The following is a 22,303-nucleotide window of genomic DNA, read 5'->3' as shown; positions in this document are numbered from 1 at the left end:
AGCCTGCATTGGAGGAGATCATCCGAGCCAGCCCACCCGCACAGGTTGTGTGAGGCCAGTACAAGACGCCGACCTTCCTTGTACATGGCACGAGCGATGACTTGGTCCCCTGGGAGCAGTCGCAAGGCACGTACGAAGCGCTCGTGATGAAAGGTGTGTTATCTGGCCTTGCTATCGTCGAAGGTGCGCCGCATATCTGCCACCTCAGTAGCAATCCTGAGTCAGAAGGGTGGAAGGCTATGCTGAAAGGCTATCATTTACTTTCTGCTGCGCTGAACCATTCCAGTTCTGCTGCTGCCGGGTGTTCCATCTGATCGGGTTCTTTCGGTTGCGATAGCCCTCGTTCGAGAGGCCTTCAACGTAGAGGGTGTAGTGTGGATTCGGAACTCATGGGTGGCTCATTCGCGATGGGATAATTCGGTATCAAGGATAATGCTGACTTTGAGAGAGTGCGCCAGCGGCAACTGTGGCTGCTGGTAGTATGGTCATATGCGAGGCTGTTGGAGTGTGGGCAGGCCATCTCCAAGACGCCTGGAAAAGCGCGGGGCTGGGCAGAGTCCAATCATGCGCTAACGACATGTGCTCGACCCCCACGTCATTGTTCCCTGCCACCCTGGTTCATACACCTGCATGGCGCAAAAGCACTGCGCCCACCAGAACTCGAATAACCTAATTAATCTGAAGTAGCCGGCGACAACATGGGGCACTCTACATGTTGCCACGTTCGCTTGCGTGCTGCTCTCTCTCTTTGCGCATCGAAATCGCTGCCAGCCGACTCTTTTCCATTGCGCGGTGTTGCGAAAACTTCCCGAACTCAATAAAACCATCTCCTTCCTTCTGCCTTCACCGTTCGCTCATATACTCAATTGAAAGCCAGGGCTCGAAGATTCTGCCATGGCACATTCAAGGAACTCTGGCCTGTTGTAGGGTTCTGGCGCGACGTGCACGTATCGCATTTGAAGGGTACCCACTCAAGCAGGTCCGCGTTTCGCAATACTTCTCGTCAACAGCACCTCATGCAAGAGAAAACCTGGACAGGTCTGCAGACTACATCAAGACAAAAACTTGCAAAGTAGGTGACCCAACGTCAACGTAGACTCCAGGGTGTTCAAGCTTTTGCTAGTTTGGGGTGACAGCGATGCATGTCCTTACGGTTTCTAAATTCGGAAATAGCGGAGTGAAGCCAACGATACCGTCGCGATGGAGAGTACAATCGCAGCGCTGACATCATCTCACTCACAGGAATGGTGGGGCCGAATCGTTGTCAGGGCCCCAAATCAGCCGGATTACCTGCTGCGCCGCTCGACCTGATGCCAGGTTCAGCATTGAGAGAACCGCTGCGATCCATCCTGAATTTTTTCTTCGCACCTCAGCAGCTATCTTCGAAGCGACTGGAGATAGCGAGATCAATCTACCGTAAACAATGCACCAGTATACGGACTCCTCGCCCCATGAGACCGCCGTGAGCGGACACCAACTCGAACGAAATGAGCCTCATGAACGAAGCGAGGCTGCGGCGAGATTGCGAACTGAGTCCATCTGCTCAGGCGTCAACGTCAACCCAGTGCTTCGATCAAGTTTCGACCCAGTCTCGGCTCCCACTCCATCTTCATTTTCAGACGCAACGTTGAAATCGTCGGAGACACCAGCTTCTTCCGAGCAAACTGGAAGTTCCATCGAGCACTCGCCTGGCTCTCTGCTCGGTAGACGCCCCAGGTGGAAACGGACATGGATAACGCCTGTCACGATACTAGGCTTCTACTTTTTATGTAAGTATGATAAGTAGCGTTGTAAATCTGCTTGTCTGCGATACTAACAGCATTTAATCAGCGTTCATTTGTGCAGCAACGCACTACAGCTTCTTCGCGTATCTCGACGGTCGCATCATATTCTCAGGCCTTATGCCCTCCGCGAAGACCACGACAGTCCCACAAGCCTACGCTACTACGGTATCGCTAGTGCTAGTTACCGCGTTTCGTGCTGCACTTGTAGCAAGCATTACAACATGCTATACACAATACCTTTGGGCGACTTTCAGGAAGCGTGCTCTCAAGGTACTATGCTTCTCATTCTAGCTAGCGGAACGGAAGCTCATGATATGCAGATCAGCCTAATCGAAGATCTTTTCCAAATGCAAACAAACCCGCTCCGGCTTCTCAACTACCACTTGTACTTCAGAACGCCAATGCTTGTCGCCGTAGCTATGTTTTGCTGGCTTGTACCCATTGCAACGCTATATCCTCCGGGTACTCTAGTCGTCGGACTACAACTTTCCTCAATCGATCAAAGCTTCAATGTGTCCGTCTTCCATCACAGAACCCTCCAAGACATTGTGGACGACAATGTTATAGCCAGGATTGGTTGCGAGTATGGTTGTTCAACTCACGACTGCCAGAAGTCTTTTTCCCCGGACCTTGCAGAGAATGCGTCGCTGCGAGCAACTTGTACTACATTCGCTGACCGAATCAACCCTGACTTGGCTTATATCATACGCTCAAACCTGATTGTAGGCGAAATTTCAAGGTTGAAGCAGTCAAGTAAAGAGAACAGCTCATATGGACTGGATTTCTGGGGAACTACCTTAGATTGCGAGACTACGAACCGCTCCATTGTAAGTACAATCTTGCAATTGAATGAGCAAGACCCCACTTATCGGATAGAATATAATGAACCCGACTGCGAGTTGAAGAACATCGTGGGGGAAGGCCCCTTCCCTGGAAACACATCGATCGCTTTACGCGTGGTTCACCGCCAGGATACGCCGCAGTATTGGCCGTGCTTAGACAAAAACAAATGGCACCCCAATATCAATGGCTCGCCATCAGAACTTGGCCAGGACGTCGACTTTCCCGGCTCTGGGATGCACATCATTGTCCCTATCACCGAAACTGTATGTCGTCCAAAAATACGGAAATACTACGTCACCATCTCACACTCTGGGGGAACACAACATGTCTCTTGGGCTTTCAAAGACGAGGAATTCATCCCAGATTACACTAGCGATTTTGGAAGCTTTAACGGAACTTTTGAGCGATGGTTACAGCTTTCCGACGCTGTGTTGATATATCAGAACTTTGCGAAAGAATTTAACCAGTCTGGAAACAATAATCAAGTCCTCCGATTTGATTACCCCAGCAAGTCGAGTGATACGAAACCATATACAATTGGAAATGGTAGTGTGGTGGAAACGTGTGTGCTCGAAGCGGTGCCCATGCGGATGACGGAGAGTCCCAATTTATGGCATGAATTCTGGCCCTTCGGTGTCTTTGAGCAACGGCTCCATGACATCGGTTATGTTTATGACTGCCCAGCATTTGATCCCGACATGGCCAACGAGCTCCTCATCAACACCACAATCTCCGCACTGGCCCTAAACCAGCGCTTCGACATCGTCAATGGAACAGAGACCCGCACCTTCAATATCTATCGCTATGAGAACAAGCTCGCCTTCTTCCTCCCATACGGTCTCTCACTTGCACTCGCCATACCGATCATAGTACTAGGACTCGTAGCTCTCTACGTCCAGAACCGAGGCGTTTCGGCTATCAGTGGAGGTTTCATGCAGCTTCTGATGACGACTACTGGACGCGGTTCACTTGAAGCGGTGGTTACGAGGGGCTCGGGTACGCTGGGCGGATACGAGAATGTTTCGGAAGAGCTGCGTGGGATGGAGGTTAGGTTTGGAGAACTCGTTGACGTTGGTGGGGATGAAGTTAAGGAGACTGACACGCTTCTGAGCGGGCGTGATGGGCTTGTCGATGTGCAGAACGATGATAGCTCGCAGTCAGGTGTACGAATTTCGTCCAGAACAGAGCGGTTCGAGAACAGCGATTCTGTAGCGCGAAGAGCCGGCTTCGGCACGGTCGACGAAGTGATACCATTTAGGAAGAACGCAGAACAGTAGTTGGGAGCATTTGTGCTCTAGGAAGCTACGGAGGGAAGAAAAGTGACGGGTTTGCACTGATTAAGGTTATCTGGACACTTGCAATGCTGATGGTTTAGCTCTGACGGTGACGGTGACGTACACAGAAGTCACTTCGGTTAAAATCGAATCGCGTTACCCTCCGTAAAGCGGCATGTTGTGTAGCGCATCGCATTCGTGAGAACTCCGAAGGTGTTGTGATGATGAGCAAAAAGAGAGAAACAAGAAGCAAAAGCAAAACATACAATAGCGCCCTCAGGGCAATGCTTGTATAGGGCTGAGCGGACGCAGATTCGAGCCTCAAAATCGAACAATACATACCATGTTCGGCCCATCTCTCTTTCGTGGTTTTCTATTCGTATCAGCCAATACGAATGATGGCGTCACGGCGCTAATCTCGGTGTTATGTCGACCGTGCTCACCGGCGGTAAGATTAAGTCTCTCTTCGGTATTGTCTACGGACCGTTTCCAAGCTTACACACCGAGCCAGGGGGGAGGTTGTACTACTTCCTCCTCCCGTTCGCTCGCTCTTCTTCGTAAAGTTTGTTTTACACATTACATTGTAAACCCCAGAATCATCGCCAGACCCAACAATGCAGACGCGCAAAAACCAACAGGTAGCTTTTGCGGCAGTCGCATTCCTTTCTGCCTTGGCGTACAGCTCGCCAGCACACCCGCTATCGCATCGCGATGTAGCTGCTCTATCCGATCGTCATTCTCTAGCACTCCAAGAGCGTGGTATACCGGTCGTCGACTCAACCATTCCCCTCAAGCTGCGTTCCGGCGCTGGCAGACAACTCGCGAAACGCCAAAGCGGTGGGCCATTACGCACCATCTATGACGGAGCGCAATACGCGATTGACGTGACCATTGGCACGGAGACGCTCCAAGTTTTGATCGACACTGGAAGCAGCAGTTTTTGGGTACCAAAGGCCGATTTCGTATGTGTAGACGTAAACGGCACGCAACAGTAAGTCCAACGCATTACCCAACTCTCGTCTGGTACCTTGAATCTGATATTGAACGTTCCTCATTGTAGATCTCAGCCCACTTGCGGATTTCCAAAATTCGGCCCCAAAAGCTTTACTGGTGGCCAAATCGCGGACCAGAACTTCAACGTGACATATGGTGGAGGGGAATTTGCGACTGGCATTGTGGGTCTTGAAGACGTTGGCTTTGGAGGTGTGACCGTCAAGAATCAGAAGATGTCGTTCGTTAGCAGGACCTACTGGCTGAGCGCAGGCAATCTGACTAGTGGACTTATGGGTACGTGAGGCATGTTGTCTGCTTTGAGTGTTTGCTAACGAGAGTGACTAGGCTGGGGACTCGGTGCCACCACCGCCATCTTTGAGGGTGCAGACCCGTCCCAAGACGGCGGAAAAAAGCCCATATTCGTCAAACCATGGCTGGAGACCGCCTATGACCAAGGCTTGGTGGCAAAGCCCATCTTCTCGGTCGTACTCGGCAAGAGGGGCAAAGACGACGCGGACTTGTCAGCTACGGGCTTCCTTACGATAGGAGGAGCGCCATCGTCATCGTCGTTGCCGCTCACGGGTGCCTACGCTACCACGCCTATCCTCAAAGAGACTTTTGATCATTACCAGCTGGAGAACGAGTATGTCCACTATGTCATCCGACCTGACGGGTTTGTGGTCAACGGGAAGTTCATCGCCTGGGCACCAGGTACCTCCGCGGGCACCCATTACGGCGACAGCCAAGAACGATTCACGATCCTGGACACCGGCACCGCTTACACCATGATCCCGAAGGCCCTTGTAGAGACAATCGCTGCAGCCTTCGACCCCCCAGCTTCCTTCAGTGAGGATGACGGGCTCTGGGTGGCTTCGTGCAATGCGAAACCACCTTCTGTCGCCATTCGCATCAACGGAACGGACCTTCCCTACGCCTCATCAGACGTTCTCGTCGACGGCACTCTAGGCGTAATCGACGAGGAGAAGCAGACATGCATAGTCGGTTTCATGGAACCATCTACTCCGCCCTGGGGTGGCGACCTGCCGTATATCCTCGGAGCCAACTTTCACAGGAATGTGCTAGCGGTACACGATATTGGAAACAAGGTAATGACGTTTGGTGCGCTGAAGTGGAACTGATCTCGGCTTCATTGCGGCTCTCATAGCATACACTAGATTACATGACGATAGAAAATACCTTCACATCTGTTATGCACGGCAATATACCGTAGCTCTCTAGAGATCTGTCATGTTCGTTCGCGTAGTGTTCTTCCCCTTTGCGTGTTAGCATCATGGCCAGCCGTTCCAACATGACCGTCAATCCACGGAGTGGTGGTTGACTCCTTCCCTTCATGTCGGTCCGAGGTCGCGATATACACTCAGGCTAGAAGAGTACTCAGACAAAAAGATGCTGAACTGTGCTAGCTTGGTCCTCGTAATGTAGCAGTGTACCTCACAGATAAGCACATAACACAGCTAGACGTATCACTTAATTTATTGAGTCTTAGACTTGTTGATAGGCATAGCTTGGGGAAGATCGCCTACGCAAAGACTACCGCAGCAAGACACAGAGCTCCAGGGAGACCCTGGATAAAGAAAATCTTGGTATTTGCCGTCCACCCTCCATAAACACCGGCCACAAATACACAACCCGCGAAGAACAGAGCGATCTGAGCCGCAAACACGGCGCTGGGGTGGACCAGAGACCACAAGAGGCCAGCTGCCAGAAATCCATTGTAGAGGCCTTGGTTGGCGGCCATGGTCTTGGTTTTGGCCGCAAAGTCAGGCTTGAGTGCAAACGCTTTCAACCCTGCTGGTGAGGTCCAGAGGAACATCTCCAAGGCCATGATGTAGATATGGAGCGCGGCTAGTAGAAAGACGGTAATAGAGGCGAGGAGCGGCATTGTAGGCGCAGATCGAGGATTGGATGCGGTATCGATTCTAAGAGATGATGATTTTTAGGTATGGACGAGTCTGGTGATGAAGGGGAATCAAGGTGAATAAATAGCTGGAGGCCACTTCGGCTTTACTTGAGAAACGCTAGTCTAGATGCGTTGCAGGTATGCTAGCGATACGGGCGAATTCCTTCCTGTGCTGCCGAAGGTTCTCACATTCCAGCGGGAATTCGAGATGAAGCTATGAAAGTGTCTCGCTCCTTTATATATCCCGCTTCTCAACACGATCTTACCCCAGCGTACTACATGTCGGATTTGACTATCATTGCGTAGCAGGGCCTGCGAATTGGCATCATTGCGCAATAATTGACAGGATTGACGATGAGGCTGATAGGTGGAGCGGTGGAGCGGTGGAAGCTACGGTTAAAGGGCGGAGCTGTGGTAAAAGACCGAGACGGCAGCACGTGAAAACGACAACACCTTGGCGTCAGCCTTGAAGCTCTTACTACCATTGCGACCCAAAAATGGTGACTCAAATTCGCCGCTAACCAAGTATCATAGCAAAGTTGATATATTCATACAGCTTGAAAGGTTGAGCTAAGGGTGCACGAGGCTAACGCAGACGGGTCAGGCGCAGACGGGTCAGGCGCAGACGGTTCAGGCGGGGCAGCTGTGAGCGCCGGTCGTTGCTTAGCCTCGCGCCCTGTATGGCCCTGGCTGACAGCGACCATGAAGCAACAACCACATCAACAAGAAGAGATTGAACAGTGTAGAGTCTCAATCGACGTCGACGCATCTACTTTGCATATTCTATCGTTATGTAGTCTGCGGAGCTGTTCAACATCTTTCTTGTATGCCCAGGTGCGGTGCAACCACGTCAGCTATCTCCGTTTTCTTGTGGCACGCTGTCAGTTCCACTTCAGATCTTCCATTCATGGCCCAATATAGCTGTGACTGAGTACAGCAGCATGAACGAGTACGTAGGTTAAACTAAGCCTAGCATAGGTATAGAGAAGTTGTCGGAGAGACCTGAGTAGCACTCGGCCGTAACAACACTCGTGCCGAACACGGACGGGGTAATAGTTTTCCGAGAAAAACGCGTCGCCAACATGATACCAATCTATCAACAGTAGTAACAGTCCTTGCGCACCAACTTGAGGCTCATATAAGCTGGTTGCTTTTGTAGAAACGTTACTTACCAACACTCGGTTCCGCCACGACAACGCTTTCCAGAATCAGACACAGCTTCTATCATCTCGACTACGTCTATGATTTCTGCTCTAAAAGTTCTTCTCCTGATGAGCAGCCTGACACTCGCGTCCGGGGCGATAGCAGAGGTACGGGTTCAAAGCAATGCGTTGTTGGAAGAATAATGCTCACATCTGATCAGAACTCGACATGCCAGTTCAACATAGGTCTTGATACCGTAGGTTTATCGGAGTCGAGCTTCCTCAAATGGTACTAAGACGCTGATTTGCACCAGTCGGATGTCGCAAACACCAGCTATGTGCGCATGATGAAGAACGTCAAACTCCCCGTTTCGGGAACGACATACCGCTACGCCATAAACCCCCCGTTCGACAAGGAAAAACCGTACCTCTTGTTCCTTCATGGCTTCCCAGAGACTTCGTACAGTTGGGTCAACCAGATCGAATACTTTACAAGGCGCGGCTACGGCATCATAGCCCCAGACCTTCTCGGCACCGGTGGTACAGACAAGCCCGTCGAACTGGAAGCTTATAGTCTGAAGAAAATGGCATCTGAGATTGCTGAACTGCTCGACTGCGAAGGTCTCGACAAGGTGGTCGCAGTCTCGCATGACCTGTAAGTCCAATAGCCACATGTTGTCTCGTTTCTAGACCGCTAGACTAACGTGCCTTAGTGGATCTTTTCTACTTTCCCGCTTTCACGCGTACCATCCTCACTACCTCTCAGCTCTTGCATTCTTAGATATCGGCTACTACGGCCCCGGCACAGACTTCAACCAAACCTTCGTGGAGGCATACAACAACATGTCACAGGCAACATTCGGATACCCCATTCTCGGGTACTGGTACTACTTTGATCAACCAGACGCGCACGTTCTCTTGGATGCACATGTAAGCTCAACAATATGAATGAGCATGGACATAAGCTTACAACAGTACAGTTGGATTCTGCATACTCCCTCATGTTCTCGTCCGACACACCAAAAGTAATGGTGGAGAACTTCAACACGATTGGTGCCCTTCAGAAATGGCTATCAGCTGATAGAAGAGCGGAATTTGGCAATGACTTCATCACCAACTCGACTCGAGAGCAATGGAAAACCATCACTCGCGCACAGGGAGGTCTTGAGGCAGGTCTGAGATGGTACAAATCTTTCTTGCGGGGTATCAACTCCGCTGATGAGGACGGTATGACGCATCCCAAATGCTCACTTTGTTTGACATGATCTAATGCAGCGTAGAGATTCGATCGATGTCCGGAGTCATTGAGCAGCCTAGTCTGTTCATCGCGGCGGAGAGGGATGCAGTCGGTATTCCGGCGGAGCAGCTACGTTCTATGCTGCCATACACTCCGAGAATGCAGATTAAAACTGTTGATGCTGGCCATTTTGTTCATATTGAGCAGGCTGATGAAGTCAATGAGCTACTCTACGACTTCGTTCAGGGTCTTCAATAGATGGATACCAAGGTAGCAACGGGATCTGCGAAAGGCTGGGGTGATTTGCTCCTCTTCTCCTTCTTTTTCGAGATGTTGTAGCCATATTGCTTGTTGTAATGGAAAGAGATTGTTTGGTGATCACTCTTTTCCTCTCTACGAGCACATATACCTGCGGTCTTCATCATACGAGAGACTCTTTGCGTTCGGGTTGCTATGAGTTTTACAAGATTGGCAGCTCAGTCGCTGTGCGTCATCGCCGTATTCACAAACTCAATAGCCCCCATATGGCACCGCACTTCAATTCGTGTCAAAGGGATTGATGGCGAGAGTAGCATGTTTGCAGAATAACTTATGTACTGGAGCAGTCCTACTGCGATGATTACCATGTTCAAACCGTTGCTGACAAGATGGAAAGATTGCGACTATAGATTACCCTAATGTTAAAACAGCATGTGATCTGTCCATCATGAAGAGACGCGATGCGAAAGGAGTCAGCCCGTAAGGTATCAACTGTACCCACAGGTGTCGACTTATGAAGACAATTTAATCCAGCAACAAGGGTAGGTTATGATTACGGTTCATTCACGACTATATGGACCGACAGTGACTGATTACCACGAGGCTACGCGGCGATGCAAGCCAAGACATAGGTACAGCGAAGCGTTTCGATAGGATAGATTGATTTCGAACACGGATGCGTAACTAATTCCAAAAACAGATCGATCCACAAGAAGAATTGCCTCAAAGAGGATTCTGAACCACAACTAGGCTACAGCTACACTTGCGGCATCATTCTTGGCCATCACTTCCAAGTGATCACAGAGACCCCTCACCCGCTGCTCAATACCAGCATTGAAAGCTGCGGCCTTCTCGGGATCCCTCGGCGGTATACCCATGATGGGAAAGTCAAGACGAGACTTTTCACACCATTCACTCACCTTGGGCTCCGCCATCCACTTGAGTCTGTTCCTCATAGAAGCCAGAAGGGTCGTGGCATATTCCGCCGGTATGCGAGTGTACGGAAAAGGGTCGCAAAGATAGTTCTTGAATTTTTCGTCGTCGTAGCTGCCTTCGACGTGTCCAACGAGAGCGGCGCTGAACGTGGGCTGGAAGAACTTGATGTTCTGGATCGTGATGTTTCTGCCATTGAAGACGGGAATAGGTGGCACGTTTCCTAAAGCAGCCGCAGCGCAGTCGATGAAGAGAGTGTCAGGCACAGGAGTGTATGTGCCCTTCTCTAAAGTGACCTTGTCTGGGTCAATGCGTTTGACTCGTCCCTGGCGTATGATGTTCGTGACTTTCTTCACCTCGTCAAACTCCGCCTTGGTGACAATCGCGTGCCTAAACATGGTAGGCTCGATGCTCTTGTCCAGACGGTGAGCATGCCCGAATTCCTCCATGCGGTGGAACATCTCTTGAGATGTTTTGGACCCCATGATGGCAGCGCCCTTTTCTTCCAGCAGTTGTTCGGGGTTGGGCGTGGTCTCCGGAGGTTGAAGTGTAGCGCGTTCCAAGAACCAGGAGTCGCGCGGCATGATCCAAGAAATGTTCTTCGGGTCAATGCCTTGAGTTAAGAGAAACGAGCATGCGTCCATTCCAGTCTTCCCGGCCCCGACGATTGTATAGGCGCCGTACGGTCGGTTCAGTGTTGCTAGAGTGTTGGGCGTGACAAGATTGACTTTGTCTGAAACTTCATACGAAGGTGGAGCCATAGAGGGGACTGTGATCTTCACGTATGTGGCGTTTACAATACGAGTGTTCGGTCCAACCCGGATGGTTTTTCCCGTGACAATCGATTGAAACTCTCCATCGCCAGTGTAGTTGTGCAGTGGGTAATAGGTAACGCGACCGGAAGGAAGGAGAGTATTGTTCAGGACCTTGGTGTAATAGGCAACAACCTCGTCGCCCGATGCCACCTCGGTAAGGCCTTTGTTGAATCCAACTTGATCGATTTTGCCATCTCCGAGATGTCGAGAGTTGACACCGTAGACGAAGGATGGTTGGTGAAGGGTGACAAAGGGGTAGGCAACTGTCCAATGACCTCCCGGGCGCGAATAGCGATCGACAATGGCCACCGTGATCTCCTTCTTAGCGGCAATCAGGGAATCAACGAAGGCCATTCCCGTAGCGCCCGCGCCGATGACGAGGTAGTCGGCGGATATAGTCTCGGTCATGTTGATCGGTTCTGAGGTAGGTATGCAGGTTGAGGGAGTCTTTCAGGAGATTGCTGGTATGTTCGAGACGAAGAGATGGAAGTTTGGTATAGCAAGAAGAGAGAAGAGAAAGCAGATTCATATACCTAGGCACATACCTTGCCCGACCGGAACGCGTGTACTGGATTCTTCAATAGGGTTCAACATACCGCTCCTTCGGCATCATTATTTCGCTGTCGATATTAACCGTAGTCCATGATAACTTGACTTGTCCTTGGATGCTCCTGTACATTGCGGCCGAGCCTGTTGTTGTGACAAAGTTGCTCCGGTCGGTCGAAAGCTCCCGAGAAATAGCTTACGGACGTAAGTAACGGAGCCACACTATGATATTCTAGCTTGAAACTGCCATCCTGCCAAGCAGTACATGTGGCAAGCTTACGGACGTACAGGTACCTACTCAGCCTGAAAGCAAGCGCAATAGCATGAGGCCTTGCGGTCTGAGCTTCGTCATCTCGCGATTCTCCAGAATACTGTACCTATTCAGCACCATCTCCAGCACACGAAAAGGCAAGGCCTTACTGTTGGTTCTGAGATTCTTGCTATCGATTCCCTGAGGAACAGTGGCCTAATCTAACGACAAAAGTATCATAGCCAGCGGATGGATGCCCATAGCTGGAGGTATAGACTTCGGGAGGTTCGAAATGGCTTAGGTGTGGGCTCGTATCGCTGCGGGTTCGGCTTCGGGTGCTTGAATTCGCGGTTCTTCTTGTCTACCAAAGCATGATGGTATACAAATCGGAGGCCGCTCGTCTGCTCTGGATTACTGCCGTAGCATGGGCAAAAAAAGGGCAAAAAAGAAGGATGTGCAAAAACATACAACAGCGGGGATTCGCTAGTGGTCACCCACCTAACTACTAATCCGCCGGTACAATGCTTGTATATGGCTGAGCGGACGGGAAGCCTAATTCTCATTGTCCTATGGTCGTATGTGAAGGAATGGGTGATTTGGTGGTATATGAAGCTATTGCGTTGGCGCTGAGAGCAGAACGGCGGCGAGGACGGCATGAGAAGCGGCATAAGAGGGCTGCGGTCGCAGGAGAGAAGACCAGCACTAGGATGTGCTCAGAAGGTGGGTCTGTAGACATGATGCAGTCTGTCCAAGCCTGCATCGTCGTCGGACCTTGGAGACTCGCTGCAGCAAGGCGCAGGGCGCTACCGACGTATAGCTGTGATAGTGACGCATGCCGAGGATGGGACCAGCTTGATGCTGTGGAGCGGAATAGACGCAGCAGTAGCAGTGGTAATGGTGGTAGTGGAGCGGAGGAGCAATAGCCAAGATCCAGGTACCTTCCTCTGCTTCAGGAGCCTCGTGGCGTAGCATGCGTAGGCACGTGCGCAGGCGCGTCCACGTTTCCAAGGCGCGTAAACAGCCGATGACGTAGCGTGGCTTGGGGTCAGCCATCAACACCTGGGCAGATGGCGCATACATATTCAAGGCTGGGACTGGCCGCTGACACTTCACTATCTTTCACAGCGACAATGTTTACCACCAAGGCGACCTCACTGCGAGCTCTGTCTCGCGTGCCATGCCAGGCCAGGTGCCCAGCAGCAAGGAGGCCTTATGCGACAGACCATGAGCAGCGCACCAAGGAAACGCTGAAGACATCGTCGCGATTGACATGGTGAGTAGTTGCGATTCCAACTCTATGCGCATTGCGAATTGCGTCCCCATACCAACTGGACACGCCATACTGACTCCGCTAGGCTCACCACCACCGCGGCCGCCGGCGCTGCAGCCCTCTACTACACCACCACCCCATCCACGTCATCCGCCTCCACCTCCTCCGCGCAATCAACCTCTAAATCCTCTCCACCTCCTTCGGCGTCACACGATACCAGCCGACCAGGGCATCGCCACGAATCCGAGTACGCCTCCGACGTCCCCAAGCCCGTAGAAGACCGCCACGGCGACAGCGTCACCAAACATAGCATCGCCGCGCACAAGAACCAGAACAAAGTTCGCGAGGGCAAGTTCTCGGGCAAGGAGTTTGACAACCATGAGCAGGTACATTCGCCGGGGAAGCCTGGAGGTGACTTCGAGGTGAAGCGGTAGGATGGATGGAGGGGATAAGGGAGGTGAAGAAGGTTGAGCGTAGTAAAATGGATTGCAAAGTCACTGAGCGCACTCATGCTCTTCGTCGATATCGCAATCTAGTTCTATTTCGCTTCTAGTGTTCTGATGAAGGACAAAATATGCCGGTGCATCATGCTTCTTTGTCATGTATTTATTTCGGCTCGTATGCATCATAGCTCTAAGTCTCTCTTGAATCGCATTTCCGCATATCTACTGCGGTCCAAGCCCTGCATCTCTCAGCTCCTTGAAGAACTTGTTGGAGAAAGCCGAATCGACAAATTCCAAAAACTTGGTAACTTGCTTCCCGTCCTCCGTGAAATGCAAGATGAGCGCGTATTCGTTCGCATACGGTCCAATGTCACTGTCTGCTGTACTCGTCGCATGCATAATACATGTATGCGCATCTACATCATGCACTTCTGTGTGAACGGTGACCTAATACGATGTCAGTCGCTTAGACTCCTAAGAGGAACAATCCTTGCTACCTTGAAGTTCCTGAAATGTGGAATCATCTGACTGAAGCGTTCGCGATACTGGGTATTGTTCATGACTGGCCGGCCAAGAGACGCAGGGAGGACTTGTTGTGTACAGTCTTCCGTTCGATAGGCCATTATCTTGTCCATGCTCCATGCGTTGTATCCATCAATGACAGCTTTGGCCGTTGCTTTCTGGGCGGCAAGGGCGGACATTGCAGATAAGTTAGATGATCAGAGGAGGAGAATGTTGATGGTGTTACGGCGGTGGGGTTGCTGTGCGGTGGTACTTGACATGTACATGTCAGACTGATCCCAACAGGCTAGCATGAAGCGGGCAGGTGGCGGGGTTGATGCACACATGCTCGTCTACTGGTAGCGGATACTCGATGATTTAGGTTTGTAAAGATGCGTCATGCTAGGATGACCATGTTGGGCGACAACCTTAGAAGAGTCTAACCAACCAAGCTAAGTCATCACACCGCGCGCATCTCGTACCGCTGGCTAGGCTACCTCGGCAGCTTGACTTCATGCCTGTCGCTGTCTTCTTAGATACCCAAACCGCCACTCAAACCTCCCACCTGGGCGATGTCTCGATGACTGCGCGTTACGATAAGCCGCGGCTTCGCGCATATGCACCTGATCGCTGACGTAGGCACACATGAGTGGGGAAAAGCAAAACCGCCTTTGCTCTGCAATCAGCCACCACCATCAAGAATACCGCGAAAGAACAAGACGATAACGCGCCCTTTATCCCCCAAATCGAATCGGAACCCGGTTTTGGATCGTGCTGTTATTGGAGACATCGCATGCGTAAGCGGGGAACGCTTTTTGGGATTTGCATTGAGGATAGAAGAGAGGGAGGGGGCACAGCCATTCGGATTGATGAAAACCCTTTTGGTCTTTGAGCGGATTGAACTGGGCGCAGCGCGGTAAGCATGTCCAGTCCCTATAATTGTTTTGATAAAATGAAGTCGGGGGTGGACAAGGAAGGAAGGAGAAGGGCGGACAGATGAGGGGTTATATACAGCCCCAGCATCGGAAGACACATCGTTGCTTTCAATCTCCGCAATTAAGAAGAGGGGAGAGAAACGAAGGACGGTCATGGATATCCAGTTTCTGTGTTTTGGTATTCCATTTTCGAGAACTCTCAACAGCACAGGAAACATTTTTTCTCCACATGCGAATTTTGGTACAATAGCTCCATCGAGCGGATAAGGAAGGAAGAGGGGTTCCAAATGATCAAGGCTGTGATATCGCACTCGAACACATGTAGCTGGACTCATCGCTTTTCTGAGAATGAGAGAAAGACGTGGGACCTTGTCGTTCAAGAGATAGGACCGCCGAACTCTCGAAGCGGACCATGTACGCTTCGGAGCAAGTTTTTGGAGTGACGTTTAAAATCCCAGCTACGAGATGTAACTTTGAAAAGTGTGCAAAGAGCGCCGGCACACAGCTCTTTGTACATCATGTTTTGTCTCAGCGAGAGTTTCCAATCATCGCCAATAGCCCTTCGTTTTTGAGAAGAGCACAGCAGCGCAGACATGTCTCAGCGGTATCGAAATTTTGGAAAAGAGGAAGAGTGCTCAGACATTCGAGAAAATGATTCGAATTTTGGTCATAACACAGGGATGTGTGGATGAAGAAGAAGAAAGACGGAAGGCGCGAGCAGGTATTTATGCCCGAGCACGACCCACTGCCCATACACAACATCCACCCTCGATTTGTAAATTGATCGAGAGTAGTAGCCAAGGCACAGTTCGAGCCCACTTCCAAAAACACCATCGCATTGGGAAACGCACTTTTGAGAATGTGAAATCCGCTTTCGAGATCGAGGTTGCAAGGTTCCTAGAGATGCAGAACATGACTGTGAATTTGTAGCTTTTCGTGCGAGCACAGCGCCAGGCAAATAGAATAGTGGAGTCGTAACTTTAGAGAAAAGACCAGAGCCGGCGGGAAAGTCATGATACTCTTTCTACGGATTTTTTGGTGTATGCTCCAGCTAATCATCTGATTTGGTTTTTTGGAGCAAGACATCAGGAAGTCGCCAACAGAACATGAGATTGACTTTGGGTATTTTGAAAGGAAGGAGCAGAGTGCCCGCAGACATGATTGTCGCCGTCTGGTCTTTTGGTAAAGGAGGAAATGAATTTTGGATGATGACCGGAAAGAAGGAAGTCGAGAGGAGCTTATATACCCGTGCCCAAGCGCCGAACGCTCGGACACTGCAAGACTTCCTGTGGTCAAAAGTGGTGGTGGTGATCATCATGATGTATATATATTGCACGACCATGTATCTCAGTCGTGTTCCTTCTGCTATCTACGTATACACTCACCCAACAGTCGAGACATATTCGTGTACATGAAAGTACTCATTAACGTCAAAACCCGTCTTTCACGACGTGAACCAGCAGGATATCCACCAGCCGTGTCGCGCCAGTTCACACTACAGAAAGCGCCGACGCTCAATATATACCAACAGCGCCCAACAAAGAAGCCACTAAACTATGCAAAACGACATTCAAGAAGTCAAATAGGAGATACAACGCGAAGGACTGACGGAAAAAGTCATCATCCTAACCGCTATAAGTATGTCCCCCCACCCCCCTTCTCAAACTCCTTAGGATCCCTTGGACTAAGTTCCGAGCCATCCGTATCCACCCTTCTTATCGCCGGTCTGTTTTGCACTCTCTCCGGCTCAAACCCTGGACTAGACGTCCGTGGCATATCCCAGTCATCTGAGTAACCTGGTGGACCAGCCAGCTCATCATCATCACGGCTTGCTATAGGGAGGAGATTTGTTGAATCGCCCTTGACAAGGCCCAGTCTCTCTTCCTCGGTAGCAGTAGCAGCTGCTTTGCCCTCTCTGCTGCTCTTTCGACTATGCCTACTAGTCGGACGCACTTTGCTACTTGACGCTTCGCCTGTGGACTCTGAGCGGTGCCGGGAGAAGACGTTTTGGAAAGAGAATTGACGTTTGGCGATGTGAGGGTTTGGACGTGGGGGAGCGAGGGAGTCGTTTGAATCGGTACGGCTGTGACGATATTGCGGATCGGGGAGCGCGGCGAACTGTATGTGCGTGTCGAGTGGCTTGTAGGATGTGTCTTGTGTCATTATAGTTTGCTTGTAGGATCCGGCGTCTGATTCGCGGTCCGATGCGCCGTCTGCTTGTGGGATGGACGGGAGTGTCTGCATGCCCATTCCTGCAGTCCCTGGAGCGTGAGAGCTGCCGCGACTACTAGTCGATTTGCCTCGGGAGCGCAGTCGTTGGAAGAAGCCGGGGTGGAAGCTAGCGTTGTCGTCGTCGTCGTCGGATTCGTCGGTCGGGAATTGTGACATCCCAAGAGGGGGGTGGATGGTTCGGGTTTGGACAATGGTGCCGCTGCGCGTCGATGGCCGATTGGGGTCGAGAACCGTTTTACGTCTTCGGAGACCGTCAAACTCCACCTGCTCGCCCTCACCAATCGGTTCCATGTGCTCTTCTTGAATTTTCTTCGCCTCGGCGAGTTCCTTGTGAGACCTGGCCTTTGACAGTGATCTGAGGATTGCTGCGCCGCCACGGAGGGTGTCTGCTCGGGGCTCGTATTCTGGCTCCTCCATCTCTGCGACCGTTCGCACCTGGTCGAGGTCGCCCTTGAAGACGGCTGAGTCGGGAACGTCCTTTGCCGATTTGGAGAGTTGTAGCAGAACGACTCCGGAACAAATCTGCAAGAAGCCCATGATGACGGTGACGATCTGAAGTGGTGTGCCTTTGAAACCCTGGAAGAGGACGGCCGAGGTGACGATAGTCGCGGAAGTGAAGAAGACGTAGTAGGTTGGTGTTACCAAAGCAGCATTGAACAGATTCAAAGCTTTCTGGGCAAAGCTTAGCATACTCCACATGGCCAAGAAAGAGTGAGGGACTTACGTTGAGGTAGATGATCTCCGTCAGCAATGTGACGACAACAAAGACGAGCAGCACGTAGAGGAACCATTCCTTAAACTGTCCGCCGTATGTGCCAGAAGCCTGCGCCACTACAGCAGCACCAAGACCCTGGGTTGCGACAACACTCAGCCCTCCGATCAGACTGCAGATGGTGATGTAGACCATCATGGTCTTCTTTCCGTACTTTGGGCCGAGCCAGAGAGCAATGACAACACATGCGACGATGACGACACCTGCATAGCTGAGAAAGCCGGGCGCAATGACCCATTTCTTCATGTCTTGAATACGCGCCACAGACGACTGCTCGGGCGCGTTGACTGCAATGACAACAGATCCGATGATGCAGTTGAAACAGCCCACCTTTCCAACAAAGCTCAAGCGTTCCTTCAAGAATATAGTGGACAGTATAGCGCAGATAACGACGGAGAGGGCACCCATGGGGGTTACGAGGATAGCGTCGGTGAAAGCGTATGCGACAAGGTTACTGCCAGGTATTAGTAGGGTGTTCAGACGTGATGCCTCGCAGTCTGTACCAAATTTCTCCAACAATCATGAGGGTCATGCCGAGCCACCACCAGGCGTTCTTGAGGTACCCGTAGCCTTCTCCCGCCTCTTCATTGTACTTCTTGTTCGCCTGTAACAGACCATGCTTCTTGATGACAAACGACGTGCCGATGAAGACTCCCGATGCAATCGCCAGGACGAGACCAATAATTTTGTACGAGCCTGGACGGGTTCCAGTGTCGCCGCCCATGCCACCAGCGCGGGCATCCAGTTGGGCGGCGGCATGGAGGACGTGTGCTGTTGCGTCCATGGTTTAGTTGGGTCGCAGCGTGTGCTACCAAGTGCTAGTGCACCGGCGACTCGACCTGGGGGTGTAATTGATTTTGAAGCTGTTTTACCGCGGAAGCATGGATAAAACTGTTGGCGACTTCAATGTCTTGCGTGAAGGTGCACGAGGCTGCACGTGGAGGAACGCTGGATCGCGGAGGCAGGCACGCTTTGGGAAGTCTGTTTGGACAGGGTCCAGGGCACCACGGAGATGAGAGAGGAAGGCGCAGAGCGGTCGCTGAGGAAGTCGCAAAAATCGGAGAGGAAGGCGCGAGTGGTAGGGACTTTCTGTTGGTGAGGTACGAGGAAGGCGCAGTCTTCGGTGCAGATGCGGGCCGTTGGTGCGTAATCGTGGTGCGTACAGCTGAAGGGTCTAGATGCGTAGGTGATTGGTGCGCGGGTCGTCGTGGTGTTTACACGGCTGTTGGGGGCTAAAGCGTGGCGCAGAGGGGCAGTCAAACGCTGTTATACAAAAAGTCGCGGCGGAGATTGATGGAGTAAACAGAAACATGCGACAGTAGAGGCCGTCCCGCCGCCGTCAACATGTAATCTTGCTGCAGGGGCAACGGCGCATGAATCGTGGGTGTCCGGGGGGCTCTGAGACGTCACCGGCCAAGAGATCGGCGCCCGCCCACCAACGCTTGACAGCTGCCGCGCCAGAAATAGATGATCAACACTTGACAGCCAGTACGCGACGTGTGATATTCCTCCACTGCTGCACCTCCAGCGGCATGATTGCAGTGTCTGAACATGGCAGTTGAAATCGACGACCACCAGGACATCTTCGCCGCCGCCAGCGTGGCTCAGATCCATGAAGCCCTCGGCCAATTGCATGAGCAGGAGGCCAGCGTCACCCAGCGCCTAAACGCCCTCATCGCCTCGCAGAAGGATCTCTCGCGCGAACTCGGTCGCCTCGATCTGTTGCGCGCCCACCTCGGCACCCAAGCGGTCAACACGCGAGCCATTAGCAGTGGCATGCTCTCCGACGCCGCCTCGACTGCGAACCGAATCTCCAGCGCCGTCAAGCGATTAGACCAGGAACAGTCCAATGTCAAGGCCACACTCGAGGTGGTGGAGCAGGTGGCTGAACTGAAGGCATGCGTGCTGGGCGTACATGGGTCTATGGGAGCTCCCCAGGACTGGGAGACGGCAGCAGGCTATCTCAGTCGCGCCGCCAAGATACCCGACGACGTCGTAAATGGCAGCTTCGCAGAGGAGATTGTACCTACGGCCGAGGTGCCTGACCCGCCGCGCGTGACACTAGATGCAGCAGCGGAGTCGCTGTGTGGCCTGTTCCTGCGCGAGTTTGAAAAGGCTGCGCAAGAAGGCGACGGCTCCAAGGTGACGAGGTTCTTCAAGCTGTTCCCGCTGATCGGACGGACAAATGTAGGACTGGATGCATATGGCCGCTATGTCTGCCAGGGAGTAGCTTCACGGGCGCGGACAAACTTCAACTCGGCCGCGCCTGCCCAGAGGAATGAGGGTTTCTTCTACGGCAACACCATCACGAAGCTGTTCGAGCACATTGCCCAGATTGTCGACGGCCATGAGCCACTAGTAGAGCGCCACTACGGACCAGGCATGATGCAGAAGGTCATTGAACGTTTGCAGATTGAGGCTGATGTCCAAGGTGGTATTGTGCTGGACACATGGCATGAGGAGCGCCACATTGACCGCAAACTTACCGATATCAAATCATATGCCTTTTCCTTCCTTGTCCAAAGCTTCTTGCCTTCCCAAAAACCCGCCGCCGGAACACCGCGCTCTAGTTCTCCAGCCAACGGTGCTGGCCGGGCAAGCGAGGATGAAGGAGTGGACATGAAAGAGATTGACGGTTTGCTTGGAGAGGGTGCGCTGATGTTGGGACGCTATGCCCTGTATGCGCGCTTCCTCTCAGATAAGTGTGCAGTAAGTGCGGACACACGTGTGTATCTTCGTTAGCTTACCCTAGCAGCCCTCCGAACCTGAAGACCGCATCGACTACGGTCTGGTGATGCCCAACTTCCTTGCTACCAGTAATCTCCACAAGAAAGTCAACAGCCACCTCATTGAGCCTGTCAATGCAATGACGACCTTCTTCTTCCGACGATCGGTGGAGAAAGCTTTCCAGTTGGACGAACCACCAGCAGATCTTACACTGAACCCTACCAAGCCTCTTGGATCCAACCCACCCTTCATTACCTCCGCTGTAGACGATGTCATGTACATTGTCAATCAGGTCATTCAGCGGACACTAGCAACTTCGCAACGTGCCGTCGTCTCTAGCGTCGTGCCTGCGGTCAGCCACATCCTAGGCGCCGAGTTCATCGGCATGATACAACGGAAGATGCGCGACGAAAGCTACCCCAAACCCGTCATTCAGGGTGGTCTTCCTCCAGAGGACAAGGTCATTGCGTTCCTGGTGCTCATCAACAATCTCGATATTGCAAACGACTACGTCAAGCGCATAGTCCAGCAGCAGCTGGGTCGCCAATCACAAGGCGGCGAAGACGACGTGAAGTCGCCACTGCACGACCTCTTCCCATTCGGACATGATGCGGTCTTTGTGGAGAACACATTGAAAGCAATGGAGAAAGCCTTCGCATCCAAGAGCGGAGATTTGCTCAACGACGGCATCACCGTACTGTTCTCCAACGTCCTAAAGCCTCGCATTCGACCCATCCTGGCTGAAGCATTCCGAGACGTCAAATACGATCCTGAGGATGGCGAGAACGAGGATGAAGAGGAAGAGGACGTCGATGTGGTAAAGTCGCGTTTCGATCGCGGCTGGGGAGTCGTGATCCGTCCCATCAAGCGCATCTTGACCTCAGCGAACTTCGACCGACTCCTCGCTCTAGGTCTGAACTCTCTTGCATCTTCGCTCGAGAAGCGCATCAAGAGCTATTACGGAAGAGTGAATGAGTTGGGTGCTGTTAGACTCGAGCGCGACATCTCCGGCATCATCACAGCGGCTACAAGTGGCGGTGCCTACTCACTCCGCGATGTATTCCAAAAGAGTACGCAGATGACTCTGATTCTCAACATGGAAGACGACGAGTTTGCAGAAGTGGCGGAAGATACATCGGGCGACTCGGGCATACCCTGGGTGTTGGATGTTGAAGAGAGGAAGCGAGTAAGAGCCATCGTCAAAGGCTGATCAGATGATGCCTGGAATCGTGCTTCCGGAGCGGGGTTCATAGACGGAGGAGCATTCTTGGCACGCAATATATACAAATGAACCACTGCCATCCGCCTCGGTAGTGGATTTTTGTCCGCAAATGATTTCCTCTGTCTCCTCGTATTGCGACTGCTCATGGCTCCTTGTTAGTACCACGCTGCGATCCGTTGCAACCGAGTGACATGTGGCTCGTGCC

At 51.9% G+C, this 22,303-nt stretch overlaps 7 protein-coding genes across 7 annotated transcripts; 5 read left to right on the top strand and 2 right to left on the bottom strand.

Moving 5' to 3' along the window:
• Positions 1-3,325: 3,325 nt before the first annotated feature.
• J4E86_006896 (uncharacterized protein) lies at positions 3,326-3,904 on the top strand (the record flags this gene model as incomplete). Its single annotated transcript, XM_051447418.1, has 1 exon — positions 3,326-3,904. One exon carries the CDS (start codon positions 3,326-3,328, stop codon positions 3,902-3,904), a length of 579 nt encoding a protein of 192 aa, XP_051301903.1.
• Positions 3,905-4,515: 611 nt separating this feature from the next.
• Positions 4,516-6,033, top strand: J4E86_006895 (uncharacterized protein; the record flags this gene model as incomplete). Its single annotated transcript, XM_051447417.1, has 3 exons — positions 4,516-4,892; positions 4,962-5,188; positions 5,240-6,033. 3 exons carry the CDS (start codon positions 4,516-4,518, stop codon positions 6,031-6,033), a joined length of 1,398 nt encoding a protein of 465 aa, XP_051301902.1.
• Positions 6,034-8,304: 2,271 nt separating this feature from the next.
• Positions 8,305-9,452, top strand: J4E86_006894 (uncharacterized protein; the record flags this gene model as incomplete). The annotated part of the gene is made up of 4 exons (XM_051447416.1): positions 8,305-8,612; positions 8,671-8,887; positions 8,938-9,184; positions 9,238-9,452. 4 exons carry the CDS (start codon positions 8,305-8,307, stop codon positions 9,450-9,452), a joined length of 987 nt encoding a protein of 328 aa, XP_051301901.1.
• A 746-nt stretch (positions 9,453-10,198) lies between these two features.
• J4E86_006893 (uncharacterized protein) lies at positions 10,199-11,608 on the bottom strand (the record flags this gene model as incomplete). The annotated part of the gene is made up of 1 exon (XM_051447415.1): positions 10,199-11,608. One exon carries the CDS (start codon positions 11,606-11,608, stop codon positions 10,199-10,201), a length of 1,410 nt encoding a protein of 469 aa, XP_051301900.1.
• A 1,518-nt stretch (positions 11,609-13,126) lies between these two features.
• J4E86_006892 (uncharacterized protein) lies at positions 13,127-13,700 on the top strand (the record flags this gene model as incomplete). Its single annotated transcript, XM_051447414.1, has 2 exons — positions 13,127-13,269; positions 13,352-13,700. 2 exons carry the CDS (start codon positions 13,127-13,129, stop codon positions 13,698-13,700), a joined length of 492 nt encoding a protein of 163 aa, XP_051301899.1.
• A 3,077-nt stretch (positions 13,701-16,777) lies between these two features.
• Positions 16,778-18,933, bottom strand: J4E86_006891 (uncharacterized protein; the record flags this gene model as incomplete). Its single annotated transcript, XM_051447413.1, has 3 exons — positions 16,778-18,049; positions 18,102-18,603; positions 18,653-18,933. 3 exons carry the CDS (start codon positions 18,931-18,933, stop codon positions 16,778-16,780), a joined length of 2,055 nt encoding a protein of 684 aa, XP_051301898.1.
• Positions 18,934-19,700: 767 nt separating this feature from the next.
• Positions 19,701-22,086, top strand: J4E86_006890 (uncharacterized protein; the record flags this gene model as incomplete). Its single annotated transcript, XM_051447412.1, has 2 exons — positions 19,701-20,858; positions 20,905-22,086. 2 exons carry the CDS (start codon positions 19,701-19,703, stop codon positions 22,084-22,086), a joined length of 2,340 nt encoding a protein of 779 aa, XP_051301897.1.
• Positions 22,087-22,303: the final 217 nt, after the last annotated feature.

This window comes from Alternaria arbusti, assembly GCF_024043155.1.
Source record: "Alternaria arbusti strain BMP 1465 chromosome Unknown scaffold_8, whole genome shotgun sequence".
NCBI classification, from domain to species: Eukaryota; Fungi; Ascomycota; class Dothideomycetes; order Pleosporales; family Pleosporaceae; genus Alternaria; species Alternaria arbusti.
This window is presented reverse-complemented; position numbering and strand designations above follow the sequence as displayed.